This window comes from Nesoenas mayeri (assembly GCF_963082525.1).
Source record: "Nesoenas mayeri genome assembly, chromosome: 5".
Lineage (NCBI taxonomy): Eukaryota > Metazoa > Chordata > Aves > Columbiformes > Columbidae > Nesoenas > Nesoenas mayeri.
Window position 1 is genome coordinate 2,963,189 of NC_137548.1, and position 24,414 is coordinate 2,987,602.

General features: G+C 47.6%; 1 protein-coding gene across 1 annotated transcript in view; it reads left to right on the forward strand.

The window, feature by feature from the left end:
- The window catches only part of ARMH4 (armadillo like helical domain containing 4), a gene marked incomplete at both ends in the record, with an annotated part of 68,268 nt that overhangs the window by 14,581 nt on the left and 29,273 nt on the right, over positions 1-24,414 (forward strand). Inside the window, one exon of the mRNA XM_080344833.1 lies at positions 6,551-6,802. Within this exon, the coding sequence (XP_080200959.1) occupies positions 6,551-6,802 (252 nt within the window). The remainder of the gene's footprint in view (positions 1-6,550; positions 6,803-24,414) is intronic.

Below are 24,414 nucleotides of genomic sequence, written 5' to 3' on the forward strand. Positions count from 1 at the left end.
AACATTTGGCAGAGACTTCTTAATGCTTCTTCCTCCTTTTCTGGCAGGAGAAGGTAGTCATAGAGCTCTGGCCATAATCCTGTCATTATTTACACTCCTGCTTCCCATCCTCTATGAAAACATGGGTGACCAAGGCCCAGTGCTGCCGTAGGGGTGTGAAGTAGATGAAGATAAGATATGGGGTGCACGGTGGACAAGACACTTCAGTCTATCCCTGCTCCCTCTTTCCCTGCAAGTGGCTCCAGGACACACAGGAGGAAAAGAAATCACCTCCTCAGGTGTGTGGTCCACCTGTGAAGTGGGTGTTATTCTTCTCACCCTGGTGCAGCATCCCTGCAGCACTCACATCATTCCTCATTTCATACCACAGAGTTATAACAGGGGCACAAATTAATACAACTGCTCCTGTAGCTTGCTCACTCCAGCCTTTTGGAATCTGTAATTTAACACTTAAAAATCCCGTTGATCTGTTGCATAACAAGACCTGTAGATGGGAGAAAAGGGGTAGCTTTGACCAAAAATGTTGCCCCAAGAGACAACATCATGATGGCTCTTAGGTGCCTCGTTTGGTGTCTGTGGGGCTGTTGTAGAGATCAAAGCAGAACATGAGTCTTCTGCTGTGTTTTGGCCAGCCACAACTTCTTGAAAAGTAGAGTTTTGCTGAGTGGTGTGTGAGTCCAAGCTTTCCAAATCAGCATCATCATGCTCCATAGTGTTCTGCTTTCCTTCATGGAGGTAAGTTCTAGATCTACACCACTCAGCTTGCAGGAGCTTTTGCTCAGTGCTTGTACAGGAGAGCTCTTGGCACACTGTGTCTCCCTGAAGTCATGCAAAGAGTGGGCTCACCACTGCAAACCAATTAGTGCTGCCCACTCGTTAATCATAATATTCTTGGCACCCATGAGATGCTGCTAGACATTCAGACCCTGCACTGTTGGGTACCAGACACCGTTGTCCTCTGAGGCTGGTGTGAGGGAGGCTGGGAAGGGAAAAGACAGAGAAAATGACAACTCCAGGTTTTGTCCTGCAACCTCCTTTTTAGTTTTGTGGGGTTTGTTTGGTTGGTTTTGGGGGTAGTTTTTGTTTTTAATCCCCAGTTTGAATTTAGTTTGAAATTGAGTGATTCTGTCACCTTCTAATGAGACTTGCACAGCTCAAGGCACAGCAAGGCATTCCTCTTGTGTGCGAAACCCAACAAATGATGGTTTCTGGAATCACCTAAGGAGGAAAAAATGTTTGCAAGCATTAATAGGAAATATCTAAAGCTAGAAACATCCCTCGTCAGTGAAGGTTTCTGCAACCGAAAACAAAGGCTCTGATGTAACTCTGACTTCAGCAAGGTTATGACAACAGTGGCTTCAGCTCTAGCTTATGTGCCACTGTACCAAGAATAAAACCACTTTATTTATTGCCTTTTCAGCAGGTTCCTGACAGTTGTGCCTTGCTGGTGCTGCTCCCCATGGCCTGTACAAATAACAGCGCTGCTGGTAATGTGGGGTTTGGATTTCCCCTGCCTGGGAGGAGGATGCGTTTGTGCAGCTGTGGGAGAAGCATGAGGGCTGACAGGAGCCATCTATGAAGAATGGGCTGTTGGCACTTCCGTTGTCCTAAAAATAGGGTTTTTTTACCCAGTGTGCATACAAATGAGCCAAATTTAGCACACGGAGATGAGATATTGTTAATTACAGAGTTGCGCAAGGCTGGAAGCTGGAATAAAGCCAGCAGGCCAGAGAGAAAAGTAAAAGGCACTATATACAAAATCTTAGCACTATTCAGGGCAGTCCTAAAGAGCCAATGGGTTACACATTTGCATATTGCACTATATAATCATTTTAGTGTATAATGAGCAATGTTCAGCTAAAGGATACTTTATCCAACGGTCTTGAGAGATCTACTGAACTAAAACTCAACTAATTGTGCTGCTTCAAAAGGTCTAAAGCCACAAGGTCAGAAGTGTCTGTAGTTCATGATTAGTTGTCTTACAAGTCACTCTTTGTTACATGAGCAGACTGACCTTAAACTGAAAGGATTTACGTATCTTTAGGTTAGCAATTGTAGGCAGGATTCATTCTTCTAAGTAATGACAACACTTGGAGGTGCCGCCCTGAACCAGCAAATCCCATCCTATGGGTATCACCACTGTTGCTAGTGGATCAGTGTGGAGCCCCATAGTGAAGCCCAAACATGGCTCTTTCTTTGACTATTAAAGCTGTGAACCACCAAAAACTCCACTAAAAACGTGTTATTTTGCCTCAGGCTTGTTTTCTTGGTGCTCTCATACAGCTTCTCGCAACCTGAAAATTTGAACGCCTGTTACAAGGTTGTCAAGCCCTTCAAAACTAAAATCTTTGACATGTGAAGTGGGAATCTCATTTTTCTGGGATTCCTGCTGTGTGCATCTTCCCGAGGTTGTACTGTTGTCACAGCAGGGAGGTGTTAAGTTTCCTGTTTCTTTATTTTTCTGTTTCAATGAAGGTGAAGCAGAGCCTGCTTTGCAGAATACAGGGTTTATTTAGTCTGTCAAAGAGCGACAGATTTTGGATTTCTTCACCCTTGGAGATGAGTCTTTAACTCTGCCCTAGAATACTCTCATATTACTGTAACTGCAGGAGACAACACAAACATCTACTTGGGCTGTAAGTGTTTCAGTCTCCTGGTGTCACTGGGAGAGGACACAGGATCCCATCCCTCATGGGTAGGTCTGTGTGCACATCACAAGCAAGACCTAGGATTTGGTGCATGCAAATGGAGTAACAAAATCAGCTTATAGGTAATATGAAGATCTATAGAGCAAGGGTGGCTGCCAGCAGAAACTGCGATATGAGCAGTGTCAGGTGTTCAGAAGTGTTCCTGCAGCTGGGCTCCAGATATCACAGAATTGACTGGGTTGGAAAAGCCCTCAGAGATCATCAAGTCCAACCCTTGGTCCAACTCCAGTCTGTTTACTAGATCATGGCACTAAGTGCCATGTCCAATCTCAGTTTAAAACCCTCCAGGGCCGGTGAGTCCAGCACCTCCCTGGGCAGCCATTCCAATGCCTGACCACTCTCTCTGCACAGAATTGCTTTCTCATCTCCAGCCTCAGTTTCCCCTGGCAGAGTTGAAGCCCATGGCCCCTTGTCCTATTGCTGATGCCTGGGAGAAGAGCCCAATCCCCACCTGGCTAGAACTGCCCTTCAGGTAGTTCTAGAGAGTGCTGAGCTCAGCTCTAAGCCTCCTCTTCTCCAGACTAAACAAGCCCAGCTCCCTCAGCCTCTCCCCATAGGGCTTGTGTTCCAGTCCCTTCCCCAGTCTTGTTGCTCTTCTCTGGACCCTCCAGCACTTCAATCTCTTTCCTGAGCTGAGGGCCCAGAACTGAACACAACACTCCAGGTGTGGCCTCCCCAGTGCAGAGCACAGGGGAAGGATCACTGCCCTTGTCCTGCTGACCACGCTGGTTTGGATACAGGACAGGATCCCATTGGCCTTCTTGGCCACCTGGGCACACTGATATCAAATATCAAATACCTGACTTTGTAACATGGACCTTTGCCATATTACTGAGAAGCATGGTACGCAAGACAGTTCACAACGGGCTACAAATGCTCATGAAAATCCAAATGCCTTGTGAACCTGTTGGCCTTTGCACCATCACTCCTTGCTATGTTCAGTCTCTTCTATTTCTTTTCTTTCAAACCTGCTGCTGAAGCCTCTGAAAGTCCCCAAAGTGCCAAGTTAGGCAGGAAAACATGAGTTTTGTGAAAGGTTCTATTGTGGAGCACGCGCCTCCAGCTTGAGGTCCAGCTGTGTGATGCTCTCTTCCATTTTCCATCTTAAGAGACTACCAAGTGCTATGTGCACCCTGCCCACGGCTGCCCCTGCAATGCAACGTTTGTGAAGTCTGTGGATTTTTGTTTTAAAGTGTAGCTTCCTCCTTGTGGCCACCAAGTGGTGCTCTGCACTGCACCTTGCAGCGAGGCAAGCTGTTGGCATTTTGGGATGGGGGTTTAAAAAGCTGTTTTCAGAAGCGAGAATGAGCTAGAGAGGAGGAGGAAAGAAGTAAAGAAGCCTTTCCCTTCCCTTCGCAGCCATTGTGCTGCAAGGGCTATGTTATTAATGTCTTTACGCTGTGGCTGTGTGATGATAGATGTAGCTCGGTGATGATCAGATGTGATAAGTAGTCTTGGCACTTTCAATTTGGGTGTTCAGCTTGGCTGCCCGCAAGGCTTTAGAGGTACAGCGATGGTTATCTGCTGCTTCAACACGAGATCCAGGCAGGTGGCTCTGATTTGGCTCACTAAAATCACAAGACGCTTCTAAAAACCTTGTCCCATACTAGTTTTTCAGAGATAAATATCTGATCCCTATTTTTTCTTGGCTGCTTTACCTGGTTTATCCAGGGAAAAGCTCTGTTCGTGTTGCTTCTCTCCGGTGTGCTAGCTGTTTTGTGTCTTTGCTATTAAAGTTTGGGAATGTTTATAGCTCCCAGCAGAGGCAAAAGACCTACATTAGTTTGTCTGTGCAGGTTTCCTGCAAGTGCTCTCCAGGTGCCGTTCTCAGGTTTACAGAAGCTGCGTGTTTTGTATGGAAACACGCCGTTTGATAGAGAAAATTCTTATGCTGATTTGAAACGATGGGCACATTATAAGACAGAAACTGCCTATAAAATGTAATGGGAATTTAAAAGGCTAACTGCATCCCTGTAAGCTCCATTAGATGCTCTGTGTGGTATAATTGTTTGTAGGAGTGATCGTTCCTTTCCAGGTACTGAAAGCCGTGCTATGGCAGGATGATGCAGCTAAATTCAAACAGCAGCTCATTCGTATGGACTGCAGAGCTGGACTGAAAGGTGGCAATTGGGATTGTCTGGTTTGGTGAGCTGGAAAACATGCAGTGTTTTAAAGCGAATCCTTGAAATAAAGGAAAGGAGATGCCGTGTAACAGCACAGCTAACGCTGTGTTTTTATAACGTGCACTGATTTCTCTAGGTGTTCCAATCTGTGAAGTAGAGGCCAAAGAAAGGAGGCCAGCTCCCCCCGGTTAAGTAAAAGCCACCAACTAAATAGCTTTCCCAAAGTTCCCCGGTTTCTTTCTTGGGTGTTTTGTGGAACGGCTGTGCTGGAATGACATTGCATCCCGCTGCAGAAAGGAGAAGGGTGAAGCATCACCTGCTTTACCTACAGCAGGTACGATACGTGCACCCCCTTCAGGTGTCGCACCTCAGCTGCCCCATCTTATTGCTGTATGAGGTACAACCTCAAGAGATATAAAATATCTAGATAACAAACATCAATTGTCCTGGATCGTTAGTTTTTAGCATGGTCTTAGACCCCTGGCTAAAGCCGCTGCTGAGATGCAGAGTGATGAGGTCTCATAGAGTACATCGGGAAGGAGTTTTTCCACAGGGCTGAGCAGAGCTTCGTGTAAATTAGATAAAGCTCAAAAAATATTATGTTTTAATTTTCAGCTTTGAAAGACTAACTATGGGAAGTTCAAGCATGTCATTATTCCAGATACTATCTTTTCATGGTGGATAGCTTCATTATTAGCTATTATATAGCTCAGATGCAAATTGTGGCTCGGAGAGGCCTTGAGTCTTTGATAGCTATTCATAAGAGCTGGGAAGACACACTGTGGGAAGCCTGGCTTCATGTGTGCCCTTCTCCGGTCTTTCTTCAGCATTTGGGGCTGGTTGTGGTCAGAAATGGGATGCGGGCAGAAAGGGCCTTTGGTTTCATCCATTATGGTTGTTCTTGTGTTGCCGTTTTAGATTCTAGCAAAGAAACATACCTTAAATATTTATCTCTCCATATGTTAACGGTGCGGTCAGCTTTGGAATAAGATAGGTACCTGCTCTTGTGGAGAATCCGCAGGGATTTCCTCGCCGTCACATTAATCTGCTCTCATGTGGAGTATTGGCGGTGCCGCCTTCTTTCCAATGCTGAGCTAAGTGTTCCTTGCTCATACCTGTGTCTGGTGTAAATCTGTTGTGACAGGAGTGCTGGTACGAACCTGCGAAGGATCATGGCCATCACCGCTGTTCTCCTGTGTGATTTGCCAGCGCACATCAAAGCGAGATGCTGTTTAGGGAGGAGGACCCATATGACCCTAGTTGGGCTGGAAAGCAGCGTCCTTCTCAGAGCTGTGAAAGGCCTCATAAAAGTTAAAAATAGAACCAACTTATTGCTGCCTCCAAGCTTGGAAATCAGGGAGCTGAAACTAGTTGAGCAGGGAGCACTGTAGTTACATCTATATGTATAGTTATACTTAGGTATTTGTACACATGCTTGTTTGTACTCCACTATTAGGAAGCAAAATAACAGTATTTCCCACTAATGTGTTTGACAGTCAACATCTCGTTGTTACTTAGCAACTTCAGACAATGGGGAGCTCTTTCAAATTAACCCCTTTGGGTGTCTTTCCTGTTAGAAAACAGGCACGAGTTCATTCCACTGCTCTGCCTTTGGAGAAGTGGTATCAGCTGGTTGTCTTGGTGCTCACCTATAGAGATGTATGAACCTTCTGCCTTGTGGGATCTTTCCTGATGTTGCTTTTGTGTCTCCTTGGCCAGAGGCTGAGGAAGAGGAAGAGGATGAAGAAGAGGAAGAAGAGGAGGAGGAGGAAGAGGAAGACGAGGAGGAGAAAGACATGGATTCGTTGGATGAAAGCATGGAGGGCGACACGGAGCTGCCAGGTTTCACACTTCCAGGCGAGACCTCCCAAGAGCCCATAGCTGGCCTGGAAAACCCTGTGGCTCAGCTGGCCGGGGTGTCCTACCAGGTTCCTGACACCATCGAGTGGGAACAGCAGAACCAGGGTCTGGGTAAGAGAAAAAGCCCCTTATTCCTTTACCCTTACAGAGGACATGTCTCTCAAGCTGAAGACAGAGCAGGTTCATCTCTGAGGAAGCCTCATCCACCAGTGACAACTGGTTGAACTGGGATGGGTCCCGGGCAGCGTGGCCTGAGTTTTTATAATGAGGAGAGCTGCTCTGAATACTCCAGACCTGCTCCTTCATTCCCAGAGCTTGGTGTCATCTTGCTCTAAGAGTGGACAAATAAATAACTTATTGGATGAGATTCTTGGGGAAATTTCAGTTCCCTTTGCATGAGATGGTGCAGGGATATACATCCTGTGAGGACAAAGCAAGTAGGGTCATTGGGTAGTTGCTCAGCAGCCCATTTACTATTTCAGCAGCATTTTTGTAAGTGCCACTTTTTTGGCATTTTTAAAGGGCATATGGTCCAGCCACGGGACCCTATGATGGCAGCGTTAAGCAAGACAAGCCTGCAAAGCCTCTATAAAACTTTATACAGTTTATTCCCACTGTACATATAGGCCTTGTGTTTAATGGCTGAACAAATTTATTCCATGTACAGCTTATCAGTGTTTATATGTGTCATATCCATCTGATGCAAGTCAAAGCTGGTGTGGGACAAGGTAAAGGTTGGAAAGGAACTTGCCCAGCTTGGCTAAGGGCACTGGGATCATTTCCCAGGATACTCAATTTCCAAGCCAAAACCCATCAAAAGCAGTGGGAATTGGTGCAAGCCAAACCACATCTACACAGACGGTCTCTGTATCTAGCTACTGGAGAACCAGCTGTTTTGAGAAGCTCATCCAGTAAGGAAACCCCAAAACTCTTTCATATGCTGTATTATAAGAACTATCACTTCCCCTGGATGTTTAATTCTGATTTAACCCAGTGGTTCTCCCCCTGTAGTGCTGTTTCTAGCCAGCTTTAGCGTTGTTAGCTGCCTGTGAATTGAATCAAAGAGCTTATTTCAAGAACTCTGTGGGAGGGCAGATTGTGTTTGCATCAGGTCTGATATCTCCCTGTCCCACTAACTCTTGCTTTAAAAACATTGTATTGGGTGGGTGCTGTGTCAGATCTGTTTCATGTGTCCTGTTAGCCCATCAGGCTGGACAGGAGCTGTAGGGTGGGAATAATTATAAGTGTTCAAGGCTTTCTGTTTGACTTTTGTAAGGTGGATTAAAGAGGTACATGACAGTGCTCAGAGGAGAAGTGTGTAAGAAACAGGGTTATGATGGGAGTCACAACCGTAGCTTTGTGTTCACATTTTACTCATTTCCTCGGTGCAGGATCTTTGTGGCGTCTTGAAAGAAAACATGAGAGCAGCAGCATATTTTCTGCCCTCGGGGGTGCAATGGGCTGGCTTGGTGAGCTCTGTACTGCTAGCAATAGCATGAAGGTAGCATTAAGCTGTTGAGCATCCTAAACTATTTGCCTGGTTCAGGATTGTTAGCACGAGGATAGATGGCTTGGCAGAGATTTGCCTCTGAATCAGTCAGTCCTGGTCGAGGGTGCCAATGTTTTGTAATATGCTCAAGAGATGCAGCGTTTTGCAAACTCCAAAGTGTGTCCCCACACACCAGACATCCTGTTATGCAGCACTGGAGGAAGATGGTTCTGATATCTCCCCAGGGATCTGGGTACATTTATCTATCCCAGCCAGGGGGGCTGATGCAGTGTCTCCTGGCTTGGGTCCCTGGAGGGCTCATGTTGTCATTACCACTTAAAAGAATGAATCCTGTCTGCAATTGCTGACCTAAAGATATGTAAAAAATCCTTTCAGTTTAAGGTCAGTCTGACAAGGGTAAGAGTGACGGGCAAAGCACCTAATCAGAGAGACTGACCTTGCGGCTTTAGACATTTTGAAGCCCGCACAATCAGTTGAATCTTGCTTTAACACATATCTCAAGAGTGTTGGATAAAGTGTCCTTTAGCTGAACATTGCTCATTATACACTAAAATGATTATGTAACCAGTATGCGAATACGTAACCGATTGGCTCTTCAGGACTGCCCTGAGTCGTGGTAAGATCTTGTGTATAATGGCTGTTACTTTTCTTTCTGGCATACTGGCTTTATTCCAGCATCCAGACTTGCACAACTCCGTGATAAACAATTCCTCATCTCTGCGTGCTAAATTTGGCTCATTTGTGTATGTACCGGGTAAAGAACCCTGTTTTGGGGACAACACACTGGTGGGGAGCCCTGTTCCCAGAACAGCATGCAAGGACAATGGTTAACTTGTCTGAAAGGGTGTCTAGAGACTGCTGAAGGTGCTGTTGTATATGCCATGGGCTCTTCCCTGATCTTTGGGGCTACAGAGGAGGTTGTTCTGCAGAAGCCATCAGGCACAGCTCTGTTCATAGCTGGTGCAGGTCTGAACTGGAGTCACGGCTGCGTGTCCAACCCGAGCACCTTGGCTGCTGGAGGAGGCGGCTCAGGGTAGGAGATGTCTATCCGATGCACTGGTAGATGAAGTGAGAAAGCAGTGACCAGCGGCTGAAGCTGTCCCCAGTGTGCAGTGAGCCTCTCTGGTTGGATAGGCTGGAATAATCATGCACAAGAAATAAACAGACCTAGTCTTTGAAACAATATGTAGCTTTAACAGTGCTTGTGTAATAGCATCTATTCTGGGGTGTCCTTTCCCCGCTGCAGAGCCATGCCAGAGGATGCGCTTTGCAGTGGCTCTTCTGGAGATCTGCTTCGGAACTTACGGGTTCAGTTCCATTCCTGATGTTTAATATTACATCATCTTGCAGCCTTTGTCCTGCACCACCTTCTCTCTTTCTCAGACCTTTGAAAGGCTGTCTTTCTAAAAATTTCAGACGTGGAATAAGTTGGGTGGCAAAAGGTAGGATTTTTCTCCCTAACTTATGTTTTATTGATCCTCATGCAAATCGGAGGATCCCTCTGTGCAGTCTGTTGAGTCCGCTGCAGAGTGCCAAGTCTGGGCACCTGAAGAACTGAACAAATGTGAATTTCTGCATTCTCTGGCAGTGCCTGTCTGGGTTGGGTGTCACCGCATCCAGATGCTTTGGATTGCCTTTTGTTTTGAAGCTGTTGCAGTCTGTGCAAGCAGCCGTGAGGGGGAGGATGACGCTGTGGCCGAGCTGAGTTCCTCTGTAGGAGTTAGATGGGACTTCTACGCAGGTGAGAAAAGAGGGGATGTGGTGGGATCCATCTCTCTGCTTGCGACTCACCCATCTTATTCCATCAGGTAAATATTTGTGTGAAGACCCATTTATTTTTCTGTCTAGACGACCTTAATGACTTTTTGATATTGCTTCCTTCCCCATCTACAATGTGCTGATGCCCACAGTGCTCTTAAGAGGGAGGGAAATTATTTATGTTTTAGAGGCAGAAAAGAACCCAAGGATGTGTATGAGCCCACATCGAAAATCTGAGGCCGAAGGAGCTGAACCTGGATCTTTGAAGGGTTCATTTGCTGGGTGTGCTTGGGGAATGGGAGATGCTGCTGCATCTCTGTGGTAGTGCTGAGCTCCTTCTCCCTGAGGTGCTGCTGCAGTGGTGTAGCCCTTCTCTTCTTCCCAATTTGTGCCTGGTGGGAGTTTCTGCCCTGGTTCTCCAGCCCTGGGCCCATGGGTACACGCTGAGCTACTCTTGTGTCCGTATCTGTGTTTGTACCTGGTCCTAGTTACGTGTTTCTTCGTGGGGTTTGTCAGGGAGAACAGAATGGGTGGAAAAGATGTGTAACTCATGTCAGCAGGAAGAGGATTGTTAAGAACAGAAGAAATCCTCCAAAGCTGTCAGGAGGCCAGAAGAGCTGCCCACATTGTTCTGCTGGGGCAGCTGGAGACACCAGACTCACCATGAAGGGCTCCTAGAGCTTCAGATCTAGTGGACACAGGCATGGACTGTTTCTCTTTGAAACCCTTTTTGTGCTTTTCGCCTAAAGCTACCACTTTGAAATCTATCTCCTTTAAGTGCTTTTCTTCTAAAGTTAAAATTGACTTTAAATTAAAGGTGGCTTTGTGACCACTGGACGTCCCCAGGTGGAGCCCATGGAGGAGGGAGCTCCAGTTGTTCTGGACGCAGCTGGGTCAGGGCACGGTGCTCCCACCTGCCTCGACCCACGGCGTGTGGCTTTGTGGATCCCATGTAGAGCTCTGCACTTCTCTTCCTTCCCCAAATAGTGCTGAGGTGTGAAGCGTTTCCCATCTTGTGCAAGTGAATTATGGCTTAGAAGGGAAAGTTGTTCTGCTTGTCCTGGGCTACAGCACAGGAAAGCAAGACCTGAAGAAAGGTGATGGTACCTCACACGGTACAAGATGAGGAAGAAATTTTACATGTTGAGGGTGTTAAAAACCTGGCCCAGGTTGGGCAGAGAGGTGGTGGCTGAACCATCCCTGGACACATCCCAGGCCAGGCTGGACGGGGCTCTGAGCAACCTGAGCTGGTGAAGATGTCCCTGCTCATGGCAGGAGGGACACTGGGGGAGCTGGAAGGTCCTTTCCAACCCAAACCATTCTATGATTTGATGAGGGTACACCAACTAAGCGCTAAATTTTACAGTTGGTACTTTCCTTTTTAAAAACACTTTGTACATAGGACCTTCTCCTGGGGATGCATCTGTCTTCTGGCCTTCAGAATTTTGACATTTGGTTCTAAAATCTGTAGTGCAGAAGAGCCCAGAAGTGTTAGAATCACTGTTCTGAGGTCAGTTATTATTGAGTTTGCTCGGTCTGATGGCTGACACACTGCAAATCCCTCGAGAACACATAACTTGATCCACGAACGCCTCGGCAGAGCAAGAGACAGTTTGGAGTTCTGTAGTGATCAGTGAGAAAGTGCTGGAGAAACAGAATCATTTAAAATGTCAATTTTGGGGAGTTGGATGGTCCTACGTGAACTCCAGATGAGCAAAAGCAATTGATAAGCAGCAGTAAGGAGGCTGTCAGTTTTACAGCCCATCAGCTGATTCTCTAATCAGCAATAATTAGTTAAAAAGTAAAGCAGAAAATGATGTCATCTCTGCCTTTATAAAACAGAAATTGATCCTCCAAAGACTGTTCTGGTGGCCTGCAGCTCTGGAGAAGGATGGTCTGAATATACTCTGGGATCTGTTTTGCTGTCCCATTCAAATGCTTTGTCTCCAGACGTTGTCGGCAAAGGACATCGCGGTACTTTGGGACCTCTCTGTGCTGTGTGCAAGGTGTCTTTGACCTTTCTCTGCTCGCTCTTTGATTTGTACATGGGTGATGTGTGGCAGGTGAACACTGTTCAGAGAGCACGAGTCGGGCAGGAAACTTGGGCTTTCTGGAAATGAATGGAAATATATCGTTTTCTCTGCTACCTCTTTTGTGATTGTTAGTGTGTGACAAGAACCTGCAGTTGGTTCAGATGGCTTCAAACCTAGTGAAGGGTTTTGGGTCCTCCTTTAGCTGTTTCTCATGATGGTTTTTGTTGTACACCTCTACTCCTGTGTTGGTGGTGGCTCCTCTGACTGCGTTCTTCTTCCACTTAGTATTTTTTTGCCATAGTTCTTGTCCATCATCCACTTTCCAAGATGAAGTCCTAACTTGGATGTCCTGCTATCCATGGTAAGGTGGCAGCTGGAGGTCCAGGGCAATTTACTAAGCCTTTAATTTTGCTGCTTTGGGTCATGCAGTGGTTCACTTTATGCCTTCAAAATGTACGGAGTTGTTTGGAGTGACAGTGGCACTGGCTTCTTGAGGCATATGAGGTTGTGGCATTTTTAATGTGTTGCTCAAATCGTCTAAGCAGAGGTTGTTATGGTGGATTTTGGTTGTTTAAGATGTTAGCTGAAACCAGTTGCTCACCCTGGGCTACCACGAATCTCAAATAACAGCTGTAAACATGAGAGTACTGATTTGATCCAGAAGCCTTAGCAGAGGAAACTCTATTGTTATGCTCAAAATCTTATTTTATGGTCACAGAATCACACAGAATCCCAGAATGTCAGGGGTTGGAAGGGACCTCGAAAGCTCACCCAGTGCAATCCCCCCATGGAGCAGGAACACCCAGATGAGGTTACACAGGAAGGTGTCCAGGCGGGTTGGAATGTCTGCACAGAAGGAGACTCCACAACCCCCCGGGCAGCCTGGGCCAGGCTCTGACACCCTCACCAGGAAGAAGTTGCTTCTCATATTGAAGTGGAACCTCCTGTGTTCCAGTTTGTACCCATTGCCCCTTGTCCTGTCACTGGTTGTCACCAGAAGAGCCTGGCTCCATCCTCCTGACACTCCCCCTTTCCATATTGATCCCCATGAATGAGTCCCCCCTCAGTGTCCTCTTGTCCAGCTCCAGAGCCCCAGCTCCCTCAGCCTTTCCTCACACGGGAGATGCTCCACTCCCTTCAGCATCTTGGTGGCTGCGCTGGACTCTCTCCAGCAGTTCCCTGTCCTGCTGGAACTGAGGGGCCACAGCTGGACACAAGATTCCAGGTGTGGTCTCCCCAGGGCAGAGCAGAGGGGCAGGAGAACCTCTCTGACCTACTGACCACCCCCTTCTAACCCACCCCAGGTACCATTGGCTTCCTGGCCACAAGGGCCCAGTGCTGGCTCATGGTCACCCTGCTGTCCCCAGGACCCCCAGGTCCCTTTTCCCTACACTGCTCTCTAATGGGTCATTCCCCCACTTACACTGGGCAAGAGAAGACATCTCTCATATATATATACACATATATAAAGCCAATAATGTATTGCTAATATAATTGAAATCTTAAGAGTCTAAACATTATAAGTCCAGGTCTAATTATTACAGGAAAAGAAATAATAATGCAGTTAGGATTGTTAAACACACGCTTCTTGGCTTCTGTGCTTTATCGTGGTGTTATGCTGGTCCTTCCCTTGTTTCTGTGGATCCCAAGGTTGGTGTTTTCATTCAGTGGGTTGTGGTGAGTTTCAACCCCTGGAGTCCTTTTCCAGGATGTTTGGAATTAAAGATTCAAATAAAAATGAAGAACGCCAGCTTAGAAAGAAGTTATGAAGTATGACAATGTAATTCTCAACATGGAGTTTCCAAGACGTATATACCATGTCTGCATTTCATGTATTTTTTGTGTGCAGGATCGTAGTCCTTACAATAATGGAAGGCTGTTTAACACTTAGGTAGTGACAAGGCACTTGCATGATAAACACACTTTTGGAATGCAATTTTATTTTAAAGGATAAAAAATACTTGCAACTCTGCGTAGTTACTTACAGAGAAAATAGCCGTAGCTGTATTGCAGATCTGTGGTCACAAATTATACTGCATAAACCATATGACAGATGCCACTTGTTAATGACGGTAAGATAGCGTAGCAGAGTAGTGGAAGATGATGAATATTTGAAATGCCAGTTTTACAGGAAACTACGATTAATGCTTTTATGGGCAAAATTAACCAGCATTAGGAAGACAGAAGCTGAGATTCAGAAGTTAGTAGCACATTCTTTAATTGCTGCCCAAAATGGATCTATTTTAAGTACTCTTACAGCTTGTATTATTGGAACATCAGAGTGCCTTTTAATCTTTAATGCATTTATGTTCTTAATTACCCTGGGAAGGCTATCCACGTTTTACAAGTGGCAAACAAAACCACGCAGAGGCCAAGTGACCCCACTGGTTTCATGAGGGAGCCTTCAGCAAAGTCGAGATTTGAACGAGGGGAATTAAATTAGTGCCTGGGCATTCCACTTCTGTCCTGTCCTCTCTGTCTGGTCTGTCTGTCCTCCCTTCTTTCTCCTTCCCTTCCTTCTTTCTTTCTTTCTCCTTCCCTTCCTTCTTTCTTTCTTTCTCCTTCCCTTCCTTCTTTCTTTCTTTCTCCTTCCCTTCCTTCTTTCTTTCTCCTTCCCTTCCTTCTTTCTTTCTCCTTCCCTTCCTTCTTTCTTCTTTCTCCTTCCTTTCTTCTTTCTCCTTCCTTCCTTCTTTCTCCTTCCTTCCTTCTTTCTCCTTCCTTCCTTCTTTCTCCTTCCTTCCTTCCTTCCTTCTTTCTCCTTCCTTCCTTCCTTCTTTCTTTCTCCTTCCTTCTTTCTTTCTCCTTCCTTCTCCTTCCTTCCTTCCTTCTCCTTCCTTCCTTCCTTCCTTCCTTCTCCTTCCTTCCTTCCTTCTCCTTCCTTCCTTCCTTCCTTCCTTCCTTCCTTCCTTCCTTCCTTCCTTCCTTCCTTCCTTCCTTCCTTCCTTCCTTCCTTCCTTCCTTCCTTCCTTCCTTCCTTCCTTCCTTCCTTCCTTCCTTCCTTCCTTCCTTCCTTCCTTCCTTCCTTCCTTCCTTCTCCTTCCTCCCTTCCTTGTCTCCCCTTCCCCCCTTCCCCCCTTCTTTCTTTCCCCTTCCCTTCCTTCTTTCCTTCTCTCCCTTGCTGGAGAAAGGATGCGCACCCCCGCATTTCTCCCTGCACAGGCAGCAAAGGATAACACAAGCAGCACTCATGAGATGGAGTCACCATCCCAACAGAAGGGACGGACTCCATAGAATCCGCAGGTGAGAGAGGCTGGCGGGAGCCAGGAGCTTTTCCTTCCTGACCTGTTGAAAGTGCAGCTGCCCTCAGCCGTCGTGCCCTCTGTAGCTTTGCCCTGTACGTGTCTACGGGAGTTTTGTTGCACGAAGCGTTGGCCGCACCAGGTCTGTGTTCCAGATGGCTGCAGACTGAAGTGAGCAGTCAGAGAAATAGAAATGATGGGTTTTTCCCTGTCTTTCTGGGTGCTCCAAATAATTTATACTGCTCCATATGTTCTTGGCTGGCTCCTCCTCCCTCTCCCAAGCAGTAATAAAGCTCCCATCATCAATCTGTGCCTAAATCAAGTTTCTCTTCCTCATAAAGGATGGGTAGTTAGTTTGGAAATGACTTTTTAAACTGTTTTAAGAGCTTGTTCATGGCTGCGTCTTAATCCTGGAGCAGATTCATATTTAAACAGGTTTTCCTTATTAAAGGAGATCTTGTATCCAAATACCTTTAAACAATAAGGATCCTCTGTGCCAGCTCCGTGTGACATACGCTGTTGTAAAGACAGAGCAGCTCCCAGGAGAGAACAATTGACATCAGAAATGGCTTTTTCTTTCTGATGGGACCTTCCAGGAGATTGTAGAATCATTGAATAGTTGGGGTTGGAAGGGAAATAAAGAAAGGAAAAAATAATTAAAAATATATATATGTATGTGTGTGTATATATATATATATATTACAGTGAAATAACAAACATGAGAGAATTCACACAGCCCAGTGGCAGGTATATGGCTGTTGGGCATGATTTCACTAAGCTTCCTAGATAGTCACTGCAGTTAACTGAAGTGGTCTGCAACACCTATGACGTAAATAGTTTCTCTGTTGGCTACAGAATGAGTAGAGAAATGAGAGTTCTAAGCTGGATACAAATATTTGACAGGCTGGGAGATTTGGGTTTCTTCAGCCTGGAGAAGAGGAGGCTCTGGGGAGACCTTATTGTGGCCTTTGAGTACTTGAAAGGAGCCTATGAGAAAGATGGGGACAGACTGTTTAGAAGAGCATGTTAGGACAAGGCAAGCAGTAACAGTTTTAACTAGAAGAGGGGAGATTTAGGTAAGATATGAGGAAGAATTTTTTGCAGTAATGGTGATGAAACACTGGAACGAGTTCCCCAGAGAGGTGGTAGATGCCCCATCCCTGGAGATACTCAAGGCCAGGCTGATTGGAGCTCTGAGCAACCTGATCTGGGTGAAGATGTCCCTGCTCATGGCAGGGGCGTTGGACTAGATGACCTTTGATTGTCCCTTCCAACCCAAACTATTCTATGATTCTAACCTTCAAAGCTCATCTAGTTCAACCTCCCTGCCACGAGCAGGGACATCTTCACCCAGATCAAGTTGCTCGGAGCCCCATCCTGAAGGGAACTGAAGTCTGAGCCACCGGTTGCCTACAATTTGCCTGGCAGGCCACAGCAGAGCAAATTCCACCTTTTTGGCATGCTCAGGAGCACGGCAAGGCAGCCTGCAGCAGCACCAAGCTGGGCTTTCCCACTATAGGAGAGACTTGTTTTTTCTTATTCAAAGGCAGGCAAGAGTTTTTCAGTCTTGAGAGACACCAGTAGCCAATTGAGTGGGGCCTTGAATTCAGCATTTTCACCAGTGAGGGGGTCTGTCTTCCCCCATCCTTGTTCAGCACGGGTTGAAGATGCTCTGCAATGCACATGCCTGCTGTTCCTGGGGGCATCTGGGCTGGTTTTGCTTTGATTGCGCACTGCAGCCTTAAAATCAGGGTTAGCAAGAACTGAATCCAGCTCAGGAAAACGTCAGAGCTCTAGATGTGTTTCTCTCAGAAAGCCGTTTTTGCAGCTGTGATGTCAGCACACCAGAAGGTCCACATCTCCACATCTAGTGCTCAACTCTTAGGCTGAGTTTTATGTTTGCTTGAATAACCACCTGTAAAGAAGTTGATGACATGATATTTCATGCCAACATCCACTAAGACTGCATGAGAATGAAAAAAAAGCTCTTCCCACCAGCACCCACTCTCCACCCCCTCCCAAAAAACTACTCACAGAATCACAGAATGGACTGGGTTGGAAAAGCCCTCAGAGATCACCAAGTCCAACCCTTGGTCCAACTCCAGTCCATTGACTAGATCATGGCACTAAGTGCCATGTCCAATCTCAGTTTCAAACCCTCCAGGGCCGGTGAGTCCAGCACCTCCCTGGGCAGCCATTCCAATGCCTGACCACTCTCTGCACAGAATTGCTTTCTCATCTCCAGCCTCAGTTTCCCCTGGCAGAGTTGAAGCCCATGGCCCCTTGTCCTATTGCTGATGCCTGGGAGAAGAGCCCAATCCCCCCCTGGCTAGAACTGCCCTTCAGGTAGTTCTAGAGAGTGCTGAGCTCAGCTCTGAGCCTCCTCTTCTCCAGACTAAACAAGCCCAGCTCCCTCAGCCTCTCCCCATAGGGCTTGTGTTCCAGTCCCTTCCCCAGTCTTGTTGCTCTTCTCTGGACCCTCCAGCACTTCAATCTCTTTCCTGAGCTGAGGGCCCAGAACTGAACACAACACTCCAGGTGTGGCCTCCCCAGTGCAGAGCACAGGGGAAGGATCACTGCCCTTGTCCTGCTGACCACGCTGGTTTGGATACAGGACAGGATCCCATTGGCCTTCTTGGCCACCTGGGCACACTGATGGCTCATGTTGAGCTTCCTGTCCATTAGTCCCCCAGGTCCCTTTCTGCCTGGCTGCTCTCCAGCCACTCTGTGCCCAGCCTGGAGCTGCAGGGGGTTGTTGTGACCAAAGTTCACTCTTAATCCTTCGTTCTTCAAAGCTGGATGGCAGCAATGTGATGACAAAGTGATAAACAGTTTACTTTGGAGCTAGAGGAGGGAAAAATACGTACAGCACTCTTAGGTCTCATTTCAAAGACTGAGAATCCTTAAAACACGGAGAGGGAATAGATTTGGTGCCCCCTGAATTTCTGCCAGGCTTTGTTCCTGCACCTCCAGCCGCTCTTGCTGGCCGAGGAAGCAAAGCTGGAAAACTCAAGCGCATGGTTGAGCGTTTTTGACCTTGTCCAGCTGTCGGGCTCTGTCCGTCTGTTCGGAAGTGTCTGCCTCAGAGCACAGCTTGGCATTTGCTGCTCTAAGTCATTTATCTTATTTATTTTTCACCTGGATTACAGGATAGGGCCCATTAGCCTGTGCAGAGCTCTGTGCTGCGAGGGCTGGGCTGCATCTGCTCACCAAGCACCATCTGGGCTTCTGCACAGTGCGGTGAGCAGGTATCCTCCTTCCTTCCCCCGCTTCCTTCCCCCGCTTCCTTCCCCCCGCTTCTTTCCCCCCGCTTCTTTCCCCCCGCTTCCTCCTTGCCCCGCTTCCTCCTTGCCCCGCTTCCTCCTTGCCCCGCTTCCTCCTTGCCCCGCTTCCTCCTTGCCCCGCTTCCTCCTTGCCCCGCTTCCTCCTTGCTCCGCTTCCTCCTTGCCCCGCTTCCTCCTTGCCCCGCTTCCTTGCCCCGCTTCCTTCCTTCCCCCCTTCCTTCCCCCCTTCCTTCCCCCCTTCCTTCCCCCCTTCCTTCCCCCCTTCCTTCCCCCCTTCCTTCTCCCTTCCTTCCCTTCCTTTCTTCCCTCCTTCCTTCCCCCCACTTCCTTCCTCCCGCTTCCTTCCCCCCGCTTCCTTCCCCCCGCTTCCTTCCCCCCGCTTCCTTCCCCCTCCTTCCTTCCCCCTCCTTCCTTCCCCCCCCTTCCTTCCCCCCTTCCTTCCCCCCTTCCTTCCCCCCTTCCTTCCCCCACTTCCTTCCCCCCTTCCTTCCCCCACTTCCTTCCTGCCTTCCATCCTTCCATCCCCCTTTCTTCCTCCCTTCCTCCCTTCCCTCCTCCCTCCCTTCCTTCCTCCATCCTTCCTGACTGTCAGCCTCCTCAGTTCTGTCTGTGTGTCCCCTTGGCTGCCAGCCCTACTGTGGTATAAATCGTAGTGTCTTTGCTCTCTTTTTAACCTGCAGCAGCCCTTTCTTCTCCTGGTGTCTGCAGTTTCAGTGTGCACACGTATCACATTTCAATCTGCTTTGCCTCTTCTATCCTTCGGTCTATATGTGTCAGAAAACTTGGCTCCATTTAGCCAGAGGAGATGGTTTGGAGCCCTGTCTCCCTTTGGATTTCAGTAATCACTTAGCTTGATGGAAGAACACAGGCAGGCCAGTAGTTTTCCCTGGGTGAGAGTTATTAATTTCTCCTTTATGTGCGAGTCTGAGTGGCCTTTACCTTGTAAAAAGCGAGTTGTCCTTATGTTGGAGAAATCACATTTATTTTCTAATAGCGATCTATACTACGGTGCAAAAGATGTGTCTGTTTTCATGGTGGTTGAGCTCTCCAAAAGAAAATATAGAGAGGGAATATGAAGGTTCATTGGCCTTGAATTGCCTCTGTCCTTCTGGGGATTTGCGTCAGAGGCTGATCTTTTGGGTTAAAATGTTGACTCCATTGCAGAGCTGGTAAGAGGAAAACAGAGGGAAAGAGCTCGTGGCGGGGAGACAGAGGGTAATTTGTTGAGCAGATGCTTTAAAATATTCCTTTCTAGTGAGGCTGTAGAAACATTTTCTCTCTGCTTGGGCAGCGCAAGCCACAAACGACTGATGCTAAACCCACCTCCCCTCTGGTGTTTGCTCAAATTAAGTGCACTTGAGGATCAAAGGAGATCCAGGTTCCTTCTTGGAAGGACATTCTATTGATACACAAATAAATCCTGCCCTGCATGAGGGTAGCTTAGTATTGGAAATAAGTAAATTGCTTAGATTTTGATTGGCAAGAAAATAATTGCCTCCAACCTCTAGCAATTGTTGTTTTGCAAAAGTGCTGGGTATCAGCATTAATCACAGAAAGAGGTCGATACGGTGAGAATTACTAGAAGCTTTTGCTTTTCCCCCACCTTGTTTTTGAATAACTCTAATCACAGCCTTATCCAAGCCTGGGATACAATGAAGTATTTCAGCAAGGCTGTTCCCCGGTAGCATATAGTTTATTTTAATATACCGGCAACTCCGTCTGCACTTGAGGCTTTATTAATAAGCAAAGCCAAGAATTTCTCCAGTTTCATTCCTTTTCTACGTTGCTTTCCCCACCTCCTCCCCTTTCCCTCTGACCACTCAGGCCGACCTTCTCACTCAGGATTTTTGCACAATCGGGTTTTGCAGGAGCGGATGCTGAGGCTTGTGATTGTTTTCAGCAAGGGGCTCAATGCGATCACTGGGGCTGGGCTCTGTCCTGCAACCCATTCTACAGCCACAATGTGTGTCCCCAGGGGACCCTCCTGTTTTGTGTCATATACTGTGCTCCTGCTCCCATAAGCTGGGCATGCTGTTGTGTCCATCATATCAGCTTATAGATGGCCATGCTGGGGCAACCTGGACACTGCTCCGAGGTCTCCATCAAGAACTCAGTGCTGGCACACGTGGCATCATGATGGTCCTTCTGTGCTTTTGCTGCACGTGCGCATTGAGCTGGTGTTTCTCTTTGCATGCTTGAGGACAGGTCTAATGCTAGTGGAGGATTTCATCATCACTGTCTTGCATCTGGGCAGGAACAACCCCAGGTTCCAGTGTAAGTTGAGGAACGACCCGTTAAGAGAGCAGTGTAGGGGAAAGGGACCTGGGGGTCCTGGGGACAGCAGGGTGACCATGAGCCAGCACTGGGCCCTTGTGGCCAGGAAGGCCAATGGTACCTGGGATGGGTTAGAAGAGGGTGGTCAGTAGGTCAGAGAGGTTCTCCTGCCCCTCTGCTCTGCCCTGGGGAGACCACACCTGGAATCTTGTGTCCACTTGTGGCCCCTCAGTTCCAGCAGGACAGGGAACTGCTGCAGAGAGTCCAGCGCAGCCACCAAGATGCTGAAGGGAGTGGAGCATCTCCCGTGTGAGGAAAGGCTGAGGGAGCTGGGGCTCTGGAGCTGGACAAGAGGACACTGAGGGGGGACTCATTCACGGGGATCAATATGGAAAGGGGGAGTGTCAGGAGGATGGAGCCAGGCTCTTCTCAGTGACAACCAGTGACAGGACAAGGGGTAATGGGTTCAAACTGGAACACAGAAGGCTCCACTTAAATTTGAGAAGAAACTTCTTCCTGGTGAGGGTGTCAGAGCCTGGCCCAGGCTGCCCAGGGGGGTTGTGGAGTCTCCTTCTGTGCAGACATTCCAACCCGCCTGGACACCTTCCTGTGTAACCTCATCTGGGTGTTCCTGCTCCATGGGGGGATTGCACTGGATGAGCTTTCCAGGTCCCTTCCAATCCCTCACATTCTGTGATTCTGTGATCAGAGCACCTTACATTTCCCATCATTTGGGAATGTGCTGGTGGCTGGTCTGTGTGGCTCAGATATTTTACTGTGACCTCTTAAGCCACAGTTTGCAGTGACTCCATGGTGACTCAACCCCATTCAGCCACACGTCGCTCACTCCAGTACAGTTGCAGTGTGGAGGAGGACGAAGCAGAGAGTTAATTTAGCTTCTCCTAGACCAAGCAGGAGCGCTTTTCTGTAAGGCAGATATTTTAATGGAGCAGTTAAAGTCAGAATCCCATGCAGCAAAACTGAGCAGCATTCTGGTGACTGCTGCGCTGGAGGCTCTTGTCCTACAGCCTCGGAGCTGCTATGGCTGTGAAGACTCTTCTCCGGGACCGAGTACCATTTTGCTTCATGCTTAGCGGGGCTGTGTCGCTGGTCCCTTGTGTCTGACTTCAGTTTTGTATCCTGACAAGCTCAGAGCAAAATTTGGCCCAGGTTTAGTGGCTCAAACCATGCTAGATCACCTCTGTGCGAGAGGAGGTACCGTCTGGCTGCAGGTGGGCTCTGACAGCACTGAGCACACAGAAATGCCTCCAGGAACAGCGTGAGGTTTGGGATGCAGCTGCTTGGCTCATTCCCAGGGCACTGCAGGGGATCCTGTACCCGGGGGTGTCTCCTGGAATTGTGGTGGGACCTCCTGGGACCATGCATGAACATGGACCGACACAGGAGCTGCGACGACATCCCTCTGAACCAGAGCTGGCATCCCCGAAACCGAGTCATCTGCTGTAGGGAAAGCATGCTTCAATGGTACTAATTGACAGCAGTGATGATTAGTTATTAAGGTGTGATTAGTCACTACTGTGTGGGCTCTGAAGATGAATAGGAGGGTTTAGAAAACAGCGGGGCTCTTAATATATTCCGAATCGGCTTCAAGTTCCTGCCAGCGGTGACACTGGATATATTATAATACATAGTGTAGGTGGGCAGGAGAGTTCCCTTGTCCTCATCACCCTGGGATGAACCAGGAGAGATCTGCAGCTACCTGGGGCGCTGTTGGGGTCCCTCTTCATCACCTGCCATCTCAGCTGCTTCCCTTTGCTCTGCGCTGCTTAAAACCAGACTTTCCTAACAGGGTTCCTGGGTGATGAGCACTGGACCCATCCTGCCCTGTCCCAGGCCTTGGATTGCGATGCAAAGATTTTCCCCATAGTCTTTCTAAGCTGAGTATGTGTGGGTGTGAACACTCACAGTAAATATATCTCTGTGAGTCATGGAAGAAATAGGACTTATTTATGCCTGGGTGAGTAGGAAAGTGGAGATAACGTTTCTGAAAGGGATCCTGGAGAAAATCCTAGGACAGCCAAGTTCCAGGGGGAAATTTAGGCTGAGAGTTATTTTTATTAGTCCTGTCACCATAATAGAGTTGGTTTGGATGGTGGTCTGTTGGCAAAGAGTAGAAATCAAAGCGAATCCTCTGCTCCAAGTCCTTCGGAGGGGGGGGAGGATGATACATTAGGAACAGTGATCTGGTCGGATGTGGGGGAAAAAAGGAAAAGAGAGGTAAACAACAGCCATTATTTTAATCCTAAATACTCAGTGCTGTTCTGCCCCTCTACCCATCTGAAGTTTTACCCATCTGGAGAAGCACACAGCAAAGCTGGAAAAGGTACGTGGAAGAAGAAGAATCACCAAAGAATAACCCAAAGGATAAAATAACACGAATAACCAGAGGATAAATAGGATTCTGTGCAAGAAATGAATACACAGACCTTGACTGAGGTGAGTAAAGTCACAAGGGGTGTTGAGTGACTGTCCCCTGGTGCCAGAGCTGGAGAGCATCATGTGAAACAGGCAGGAGCAGGCAGGTTCATGACAAATTAGGTGAGACTTTACTCAGGGTATCGCTAACCATGGGAAAACACCTGCCCACGGGATGCCGAGGTGCTCACAGTTCCCACGTTTGCTTTTCCATTTGGGCAGACAAGTTCACAGAGGAAAAAATCCATCCCGGTCTTTCAGATGCAGAAACTCAGCGTGTGGCTTCGCAGGTCTCTGAGCCACAAAGCACCGGGCACCAGGAGGGTGTGTAAGGGGAGCATCACTCTGTGGTCCTCCTGTTCACGGATGCTTTTGGCCACTGTCAGCCTTACTAAGCCAGACAGACCTTTGGTCTGACCTAGACTGGCTGTAAGCAGAGCCTGCTCTCCTCATCGGTTTAATTACTGGCAGTGCTGCTTTTTTTTAGTGCCTCCTTGAGCAAATTACTCATCCTGTGCTTGAGTCCTGGTGTTCACAGATGGGCAATATCAATGCTTCTGTGGTGGTTCATTCATCTAGGTTCTTTTGGGTAGATACCATCTCTCTTTACACATTTGTAGAGTGTTTTTCATGCCTGTACCATCTCAGATGGCCTTTCAGCTGTCACAGGAATAGAAATAATTAACAAGAAATTATTTCTCTGCCTCCCTTTATTATATTTTGCTCACAAACAAAATGTTGACAGTTGCTGAGACAAAAACAGGGATAGAAGCCTGCTAAAGAGGAAAGCCATGACCCTTGGATCAGCAGTAAGTTGCCTTAGGCTGAAGAGCGAGACAGGGAAGTATCTGTGTGTTTGCCCTGCATTTAGGCTTTTTTGTGAGCCATCTGCCTTCAGAGATGGGATACGGGGTAGAGCCATTGTTATATTCTCTTCCTTCAGCACAAGCTTCCCCCCCTTGCAGCTCTTAACCATATGCCAGGGACAGAAACCTCCAAAACTGCCTGGTTTTGCCCATCTGCAGGGAAATGTGACTCAATCAGTAATTGTACCTTCCAAGGTGCTTATCTGGACAGTGTCCTTCAGGTTCACCAGGCTCCACATAAAACATCCCTATACTGAAACCAGAGGTGAGACCGTATTGATAATCTAGCCCAGGGACCAAAGCACCAGATAGGTTTTCTTTGG